The sequence below is a fragment of the Ostrinia nubilalis genome, chromosome 2 (assembly GCF_963855985.1).
Source record: "Ostrinia nubilalis chromosome 2, ilOstNubi1.1, whole genome shotgun sequence".
In the NCBI taxonomy this organism is placed as follows: Eukaryota; Metazoa; Arthropoda; class Insecta; order Lepidoptera; family Crambidae; genus Ostrinia; species Ostrinia nubilalis.
The window spans coordinates 5,737,209-5,747,297 of record NC_087089.1 but is presented as its reverse complement, the minus strand read 5'-3'; the positions used below and the strand labels follow the sequence as shown (position 1 = coordinate 5,747,297).

Genomic DNA, 10,089 nt, shown 5'->3' with positions numbered 1-10,089 from the left:
CAATTGTATTGTTCCCTGGTACATTGATGATGATATAACTAAGTGGTTGGTTGCATATCGAGATGCTCAAGCATTCAGGATGTCTCATTATTTTATTTCTAGTATGTCCATTGTTTCTATGGTTAGCGCTGGTTTTGGCCTTACAAATGATTGTCATTCAGAACTTCAAGTGACTAAGCCATTATTTATAGAGTTACCAAGATCACTTGTGCAGGTTGTAATTTACTGGAATGTTCCCATGCATCAATGGTTAAAAAATTATGTGTTTAAGGCCTGTCAACCTTATGGTCAATTCACTGCTATATTTGTCACTTATGCTGTTTCATCATTGCTCCATGGTCTAAACTTTCAGTTCTCTGCAGTGCTTCTCAGTATAGGGACTTTTTCATATATTGAATACAATTTTCGTAATAAAGTAGCATCAGCATTAGAAGTATGTTGTTTGGCTAATCCTTGTGCAAAACAGTGTGATCACAAAAACAAAAAAAATAGTTTTCTAGCTGTAATTACAAATGCACTTTTCTCATTTATTACTATTATTCACCTGGCTTACCTTGGAGTTATGTTTGAGGCATCATTTTCGATTCAGGAGTCTGGGTATTCATATTATCATACTATTAGCAAATGGGAGGATCTCAATTACTTTAGTCATGGATTTGCATTTTTTATGTATGTAATCTATCTAATGATGTAATAATATCCTAATTGAATGCACAAAAACAACTTTTAAAATTGCAGTAAAGTATTAAAGATTTTTAAGATATTTTACTAATCTCCCTTGAATGTAGGTATTATTTTTATATGGTACCATAGTGTCATTTATTTGTGATTGCATCAGTATTTTAAGATTTTTGTAAATTTCCATTAGGCATAATTTTATAACATCTTCTAATTCTAGGAATAAAATTTTTATCTTTATGAAACCAATTTATTTAAGTAGTCTTATTTATTCTAATCTGTACAATAAATTGTTAATATACCATTTATCTTTCATTTTAATCACCCATCATAAGATACACACACATACATTTGCAATTTATTTTTCATGAATGTTAAGAGTAATAACTTGAAATCTTCTAGTCAGGTTTAAGATTATTTCTCCAGGTCCCAGATCTGAAGAGACAAGTTTTTGAGTAGTGTTGAATTCAGTAAGGTTTGATCTTCATGAGTTAAAAATAGTGTCAATTTTTAACCATTCTAGGGATTCTAAGGATTCTAGGGACAATTTTCTTTAATTGCAAAAAAAAAAATGTTAAAACCATCTTATTTCATCATCTGTTACACAAAATCCCTTTTCTAGTTGAATATTATATGACTTTATTTTTGCTATATAATTATTATCCTTATCATATGATACACCTATCTTATAGTTTACTCCTTCCAGACAAGGAAATTCACAACAGGGTTCTTGATTGTCTGACACATCTTTATGTGAATTAAAATATTCTGGTTTTGTGTAAAGGACTATTACATTATGTTCTCTGGTAACATGTTGAATTTTTGATAAAACTCTCTTTAAATAGGTATCCATTTTTTGTATTTTGTAACCTTGTTCTGACCAATAAAATGCTGTTATGGTATCAAATATAATCATCGATATGTTTGGATGTGCAGTTAAAACATTTTCTAGGTTGTATAATGTTGTATAATATTGGGTCGCGTCATGAATCTCCACAACAAACAAATTATTGAACAATCCTTCTATAATGTCATCAATTTTATCACCAGTAAATGTTGTATTAGCCATTATTTTCGTTCGCACTCTGCTCATGAGAGAGACATAGCTAAAATTTCCACTGCAATTAAACATTAAAAGACCCATTTCAGCACCACCAAAATTTGCAGGTAATAAATTGGTACAAATTATATCGTTAAGAAGGCATTGGGGGGCATCTTCACTGAATGTTATCTCAATAACTTCTCTAGGCTTTGGATCAGATTGAAACAACGGTGGGTAAAAATTTTGAATTGTGGGTTTCTTAGTCAGCCTTGCAAGTAATTGAATTCCTGATTCTACTTTCAACGTTGATGTAGACATTATGTTATTATCTTAATCCTTTAGCGTCAGGAAATAAATAATATTTCAAACAAAGTAGGTATTTACGTGCTCTGTGTTTACTATTTTCAAATTGTTCAAAAAATTCTGACAACTGCTCAATTTGACAGTTTTGACACTGTTGAAGTTCTTTAATTTTAGAGGAAAAGGCAATGACATTATTGTACTATACAGCCAAATTTTCAGATATTTTCATTCAACTACAACGCGCGCAACTAGACGAACGAAAATCACAAACTCGTATCGCGGTGTCACTTTGACAGCTAGTTCAAACGAACACAAAACGCAACTGCTTCTTTATGAAAACGAAAGAAAGCTTTAATACCATGAAGCTAAAGATAAAAATGGAGGGCAAAGTTGGAACAAAAACTTGAGTCAAATATCTACTTATATCTATCTCGCTCTCTGCGGCCCTACCTCTCTTTTTAGTGTGAACTGTAGTATTGCTATCTTCTGATTTAAATCTCCTTGTAAATTCTTCGAAATAGCCAATTCACTAACCAAATCAGAAGTTAAACAAATAAATAATTAATATTTGAAACTAAGATTACCTAGTTAAATAAAAAATCACAAAATTGTCGGCCATTTAGGCTTAATGTGTTGGCGAATCAGGGAATTACAATCCCAATTCCTGGGTAATCGGTACCATGTGGCAACATCGGCCCAATCCGGCCCATCATGGCGGTTGTTTACTATTTTGTTTATTAAGCAGTTAATTTCGTTTGAGATTGTTTACAGGAAATAACCATTGTTTTATCACAAGAATTGGTGCAAAATTTAGTAGTGCGTGGTTGCGGTAGTACGTGGTGTCCTGGAAGTGACATAAGATTCCACGCGTAAGTGTTTATTTCGTGATTTCCGACATTGGATCATTGTAAACATTTTTCACATTTTTTACAGTAATTTCTTCCTAAAACTTGTTACCACTAATTACACTTATCATTTTTAATGATACCTATGTCAAGAAATAAAGATTTTACATTGGTTTCATTGAATTTGAGCAATTTTATATTTTTTGTTTATTTAGAAAGAGCGAGTCTGCCCACAGAGAGCGAGATAGTGATACTTAGTTTGTGCTTCAAGTAGGTATTCGGAGTGTGGCCTCCATTTTTATCTGTAGCTTCATGTTTAATACCTACTTTATTTACGATACTGATACGAATACGATACGAAATTCAATCGTATGCCAAAGATAATATAACACAAATGTAAATGCGTAGCCCATAGACTAAAGAGTATGGTGGATAGCTGTCATATTTGACGTACAAAGCGATGGCTTGGCTTTCGGTTTTCATGAAAATTGCAACAATTTATTTCAATTTAGTGTGGTAAACGGAAAAATACCATTATTGTTGCTGCAAATAAAAGTGATTCGTTTATATTACCTGCTTAAGAAAGCATATACAAGCAGAAAAATTGAACTGAATATCGAGTGATAGTGATGCTCTAAAAAACCTATTTGTTTTGCAAAGATGGCCAGTCCGTCTCCTCAAAGCAGTCCTATGCCTCCGCCGCAGGCTCCCAGTCCAATGGGGCCTCCTACTCAGAGCCCAGCGCCGCCGCAGTCACCGCACAGTCCGTACAACCAACAACACGTAAATGGTCCACCGCCGTCTCACCCGCCTGGTCCTGGTCAACCGCCCATGCCGAATCATATGTCTCCTTCCGGCGCTCCCTTACATCCTATTGCATCTAATTCCAATGGTCCTCCGGGAGTACCTCAACAACATCCTGGAATGCCTCCAAGTGGACATCAAATGCCTCCACACATGGTTGGGCCTCATATGTCAGGTCCCTCGGGCCACCCCATGCCTGCCGGTGCTCATCCACCTGGCCCCAATGGCCATCCTAACATGCCAGGAAATGCACCACATCCCAATATGCCAGGGCAAGGCCCACCACACGGCTACATGCAACATCAAATTGGACATCTACCTCCAGGCCAGGTAAGCATCAGTATTCTTATAATTCTTTGCTGTTTATTTATGGAATTTAGGATTAAAAAGACATGTAATAACATCAAGCTTTAATTAAAATTATTTATCAGTTATTTGCATAGAAATCTTATTAAGTAATTTATGTGCTCCTACCATTAGAGCTAGATATGTGTAAGTATTTTTAGTATGCCTTGTCTGATGGTTAAACAATGGCCCATAGATCTCTTTACTTATTAATAGAATCTCATTTATTATTGTAATAAATTCCTGTGTTAAGTATCCTATGTGTGCAGATTGTGGAAAGTTTTCTTCTTTATATTGCATATGTATTGTAGAAACTATGGGTACATTAAAATGTTTCTTGATCCAATCTGCACTGTTACCCGAAACATTGTCTGCAAAAAAAAATATATAAACAGTAATCATTTTGAATCACTAAATTTTAAAGATAATCTAGATTTCTGATATTTAGTCTAATGTATTTCTTTGTATTAGAAGAAATGTACTTACAAAAAAATCTGCCTGTACTGCCATGGTAGTAGGTAGAATTATACTTCTGATGTACCTTTTCACATGCAGACATAATTATCTCCATCTGATACAACAAATGTATTTATCTGATGTTATTACATTCCTCTTTTTAATATGTGAAGTATTAAATTAATTTACTTGAATAGGTTCCGTATGGTTTGATAATAATTGTGATAACGAAAATGTAGTATTTTAATCATTATCATCATCATCACATAGGCCTCTTCCAATGATTTCCACAATGGCCAGTTGGTGGTGGCCTGCATCAAGCGCCTGTCCGCTACCTTAATATTTTAATCATATTATGTGGAATTAAAATCATGATTATGCTTACCTTTTAACTTTAGACAAAAACTACTACAAGAATCTGCCCAAATATCTTACCAAGACTCCATGATTATAAGATTGCATAGTAGTATCACAATATGGCAAAGTTATGAGTCTGCCACCAAAACCTTTCAAATTAAAAAATGCCATTAAGCTGGTTGCATGACTATTGAGAAATTCTGACAGAGCTTTTGGTTCTTCCTCACATAGGGGTTTATGACCCATGTAAATTGAGTCGCACTCACTGCCATCTCCAACTGAAATTAATGATGAAACTACTTCATGTTGGATGTAACGTTCCACCTCATAAGTGGTTTAGAACAAATGCAATTTTATTGAAAAAATACTTATAAACAAATATGTACTTACAACCTAAAGATGTTCCAAAGTACCAATTTCTATCAATGTTTACTCCCACTGCAATATCTTTATTTAAATAATATTCTGAATAACACTTCTTTTTTGGGAAAAATGCTTTTCTATTCTTGTCCCAGAATCTATCCTAAAAATTATTTATTTTCTTTTAAAACCCTGCAATATTATATTACTCAATACATAACATATATTTGGCTACAATAATACATACCTTGGCCATGCTAAAGGCATATCCATCTGGATTTAAAATGGGGAGAAAATAAAAATTGTAATACTCCATTAAAACAATGAAATCTTTATTGCTCTGAAGGTCGTTAATAATTTTAAAAATGATTGCTGATGACATCCAATCTTTTCCTTGTTCCCCACCAACAATGACTACTGCAGGATTTTCTTTCCATTTGGCAATAGATAGTATGAACAGCTCTCTTTTCTCATATGTATTAGAAATTACTATTTTCTCCAATAAAGGATTCAATTTTTGTTGTCTGCTTATCCACATTCCTATATCTTCCCATTTAAGGAATCCATCACTCATACTGTAAAATTTAATGGTATTCCCTACTAATGATTTATTCTGTCCTTGATAATATTGACCTCCTCTGTGTGAGTTAACAATGAAATAATAAATATACATATTTAGGTTTCCCTAACCAGATATCTTTAATGGAAGAATGCTTTCATAAACAATGTTCTAAAATCGTCATTAAATAATACTGAAATAACTTGCCTTGTAAATAAATCATCATGCATTACGTATTCAATTCCTTCATATTGAAGTTGTTGTTCAAACTGTTTAACACAGCATTTGTCCACAATAACGTGCATCGGTATTGCAGCTTCATTTGTTACACCATTCAAGAAAACTACAGAGTCATTGTTCATTTGCAAACTATAAAGAATAGATCGTTCATGAAAATTAAAGGCAGTGACCTCATAGAATTTGTTGTAATTCTTAAAAATAGTTTCCGTAGTTTCTGTAATTAATAAATAGAATATTGTTAGTTCTACAATTGCCATATTCAAATAGGAATGTTTAATTTCAACTGACAATTTTATTTCAGTAAGGTCATGATTTTTTAGTTTTAATAGAACATAACATCTTGTAAAATTGGAATGACATTTATTTGAGCAAACCTAATCGATTTAATAGTTTATTATTCAAGTTAATTAATTCGCAGCCTCCACATTCCATGGGCGGTGGTCCCCCGCCACCCGGCAACGGGCCTCAAGGACCTCCCGGCGGACCGTTGCCGCTGTCGGGTCCCCCGCCGCACGGCGTCCACCCTCAGGGAATGCCGCCCACGGCGCCGGGGCACATGCCGCCGCACCACGCGATGATGCCGGGCCAGGGCCCGCCGCACGGGGCCGGGCCGGCCTACGGGCACCCGCCGCCCGCCGCGGGCGCGCCGGCGCTGCCCGCGGGCCAGCCGGCGCCGGGGCAGCCGCAGCCCGGCGCGCCGCAGCACCCGCCCGCCGCCCAGACTCCGCCCCACGGCCAGGCTCCGCCGCCGGTCACGTCCTCCGCCAACGGCGCGCCACCCGCTTCGTCGCCCATGCAAGGATCCTTGGCCGCTCCCGGTCAAGACAATTTGAATGCGATCCAACGCACCATCGACTCGATGGAAGAGAAAGGTTTACAGGAGGACCCGAGATACTCGCAGCTGCTCGCGTTGCGCGCTCGCACCAATAACGCGCAAGATCCCAACAAGGGTCTCTTCTCGAACAATCAGCTCTGTCAACTGAAGTGAGTCGATATTAGTTAGAGCGTTCATAACGTTGGTAAATTAGATCAGCGATAATAACGAGACGATTTACATTTTAGGGCTCAAATATCAGCGTACCGAAATCTCGCTCGCAATCAGCCCATATCGCAGCAAGTGGCGATGATGGCGTCCGGCAAGCGGACGGGCGAGGCGCCCCCGGAGTGCCCGACGCCGCCGGCGCAGCCGCCCTACGGCGAGGGGCAGGGGCCGCCCAGCGCGGGCGCGGGCCCGGCCGGCAAGGCGGGCGGCGGCGCGGCGGGCGACGCGGCCCGCGGCGGCGGCGGCGCCCCGCCCACGCCCTTACCTATGACGGGGCAAATGGCGCCGCCCACGCAACCCACTCCACCTCTCGTCAATCCGGTAACTATGAAGTTTCAAAATTGACACCTCATCGTTTTAATTCTTTCTTTGATTTATTACTAAATTAGCCATTCTCTTTCTGGCAGCCGATGGGTGGAGCGCCTCCTCTACGAGGGCCCGCTCCGTTAAGGCCTCCCGGTCCTGGAGCACCTGGCTTACCCAATCAACAACAGGTGATAGATAAATTAATGATAATATAATTTGATACTATTCTTATTCATTTAAAAATTTTGACTATGTATAAAACACGATGGTTTATTCTACCTTTACAGCCTGGAGGACCCATGCCGGGAGCCAAGCAGAATCGTATAACTAGCATTCCTAAGCCGGTGGGATTAGATCCTCTCCAAATATTAAACGAACGAGAAAACAGGTGAGCTTCTGAGTTCTAATTCAATTTTACAATTAGCAAGTCTAAATACAGCAGTAGGCCTAAGATGCGCGCCGCGATAAGCGGTTATCACGCCATTTTATCGATTTTCCCCATACATTTTGACGTCGATAAAAGTTATCACGGCGCGCATCTTAGGCCTACTGGACATATTAAAACGAATCTACTATTTTTTATGCAGGATTGCAGCTCGTATCGCTCATCGCATCGAATTACTTTCCAACCTCCCTGCGAGTATATCTGATGATTTGAGGCTGCAAGCTCAAATTGAGTTGAGAGCCCTACGCGTATTAAATTTCCAAAAGCAGTTGCGCGCTGAAATTCTGGGCCAAGTCCGCCGAGACACAACCTTAGAGACGGCTGTAAACATCAAAGCTTATAAACGCACCAAGAGACAAGGCTTGCGTGAAGCGCGTGCCACCGAGAAGTTAGAAAAGCAACAGAAACTGGAAGCCGAAAGGAAACGCCGACAGAAACATCAAGAATTCCTTCAGACTGTCTTACAACATGGTAAGATACCTTAGAAACGTTTTTTTTTTCTTTGACTGCCTTAATTATGATCTTAATTTCAATGGTGCGATCTATTTCAGCCAAGGACTTCAAGGAATATCACAGGAACAACATTGCGAAGCTGTCACGTATGAACAAGTCCATAATGAACTACCACGCCAACGCCGAGCGCGAACAGAAGAAGGAACAAGAGCGTATAGAAAAGGAGCGTATGCGTCGGTGAGTGATACTTACTCTATACGAGTTAGTAGAATTATTATTTATTTATTCTTACTAGTTTTAATGAAACGTCTTTCTTTCCCATACAGTTTGATGGCGGAGGACGAAGAAGGTTACAGAAAACTTATCGATCAAAAGAAAGACAAACGCTTGGCGTTCCTGCTGTCTCAGACAGACGAATACATCGCCAGCCTCACGGAGATGGTCAAGCAACACAAGCAGGAGCAACGCAAGAAACAAGTCGAGGAAGAGCGAAGGAAGAGGGTAAGAGATTATTTCTTCTTTATAAGTAAGAACAGAGCATTTTCCTTCTTTGTTCTCTATATTTATGTACCATTTTAATTTGTTTAGAAGTCACGAAAGAAGAAGCTTCTGGAAGGCGGCGAGATCGACGCCATGGATGATAGCTCCCAAACATCTGACTCTCGCGTTAGCGTCATGGATCCCAAAACAGGCGAGGTATATTATTTATTTGTTTTGATACAACTTTGTATTTATTTCACTAGATCGATTTATAGTTCTAAATCACGATAAAACAATTTTAGATTCTCAAAGGCGAAGATGCGCCATTGCTGTCTCAACTTAAAGATTGGATGGAAACCCATCCAGGGTGGGAAGTCCTCTCCGACTCTGAGGACTCTGGCGATGATAGTCAGGATGATGATGGTAAGTTTTTAGTATATTTAGTGATTGATTACTAACTTACTTACCTACTTTTAATGTCTCTAAAGTCTTTTTTTTTGCAAACAAATACAATATTTATTGCATGCCTTTCAACCTTCTTCTACATTTGCATTGCATCATAGTCATTTCCAATACAATTTTGAAATTGCAGAAAGGAAAGAAAGGAGGGACAAGAAAGACGAAAAGTCCGACAGAGAAAAGACAGAGGAAGAGAAGGCGCGGGACATGATCAAGAAGGCCAAGGTGGAGGACGACGAGTACAAGACGGAGGAACAAACTTATTACAGGTAAAATACAGATAACAGCACATCGGACTATACATTTACGTTGCAAAATAGCTCCTATAACAGCTACGTATAATTCAACACTGTTTAGCTTTACGTGCTGTCGTCTGCTGTACATTATGATCTTTTTTCTTTCTTTAAAAAGCTAAATGTTAAATGTGTGTACACAACATTATAGGCCAGTAGAATTAAACGCAAAAATTGATTAAATCGGAAAATATTCATTAATAAATCATTTACGTGACATACATGACACAATTGATGTAATAGTGACATGGCTTAATGCCAATAATTTGAATGTTAACTTGACCAAAACAAAAATAATGAATTTTAATAAATTAAATGACTTGAATATAAATTTTTGTAATAATATTATTGACGAGGTAAAAAATATAAAATTCTTAGGTATAACAATAGATAGCAACCTAAACTGGAAAATTCATATCGAGGAATTATGTAAAAAAATAAACAAATTTGTATATGCCCTTAGTCGGCTTAGAAGAACAACGTCGCAGCACACTGCCTTACTAGCCTACCATGGGTATGTTGGCTCTGTTCTTAGATACGGCATTATTATATGGGGTCATGGTGTCGAATTGAATAAGGTTTTTGTTACACAAAAGAAATGCATCAGGTCGATCTGTTTGGC

At 38.1% G+C, this 10,089-nt stretch overlaps 2 protein-coding genes and 1 long non-coding RNA gene across 3 annotated transcripts in view; 1 reads left to right on the top strand and 2 right to left on the bottom strand.

The window, feature by feature from the left end:
* Positions 1–701: 701 nt before the first annotated feature.
* Positions 702–2,201, bottom strand: LOC135080680 (DNA repair protein XRCC2-like). The gene has a single exon (XM_063975381.1). It carries the CDS (start codon positions 2,036–2,038, stop codon positions 1,253–1,255), a length of 786 nt encoding a protein of 261 aa, XP_063831451.1. The 5' UTR covers positions 2,039–2,201; the 3' UTR covers positions 702–1,252.
* A 1,106-nt stretch (positions 2,202–3,307) lies between these two features.
* The window catches only part of LOC135080660 (ATP-dependent helicase brm), a 30,742-nt gene continuing 23,960 nt past the window's right edge, over positions 3,308–10,089 (top strand). The window contains exons 1-11 of the mRNA XM_063975354.1: positions 3,308–4,002; positions 6,408–6,973; positions 7,052–7,352; positions 7,439–7,525; positions 7,625–7,725; positions 7,925–8,253; positions 8,334–8,472; positions 8,562–8,736; positions 8,824–8,931; positions 9,018–9,138; positions 9,308–9,443. Coding sequence (XP_063831424.1) covers positions 3,529–4,002; positions 6,408–6,973; positions 7,052–7,352; positions 7,439–7,525; positions 7,625–7,725; positions 7,925–8,253; positions 8,334–8,472; positions 8,562–8,736; positions 8,824–8,931; positions 9,018–9,138; positions 9,308–9,443 — 2,537 coding nt within the window. The 5' untranslated portion in view covers positions 3,308–3,528. The remainder of the gene's footprint in view (positions 4,003–6,407; positions 6,974–7,051; positions 7,353–7,438; positions 7,526–7,624; positions 7,726–7,924; positions 8,254–8,333; positions 8,473–8,561; positions 8,737–8,823; positions 8,932–9,017; positions 9,139–9,307; positions 9,444–10,089) is intronic.
* On the bottom strand, positions 4,087–6,239 carry LOC135080675 (uncharacterized). Its single transcript, XR_010259056.1, has 6 exons — positions 5,957–6,239; positions 5,438–5,828; positions 5,221–5,353; positions 4,909–5,108; positions 4,504–4,588; positions 4,087–4,388 (listed from the first exon to the last, which is right to left on the bottom strand). It is a non-coding gene; the product is annotated as an uncharacterized LOC135080675 (long non-coding RNA).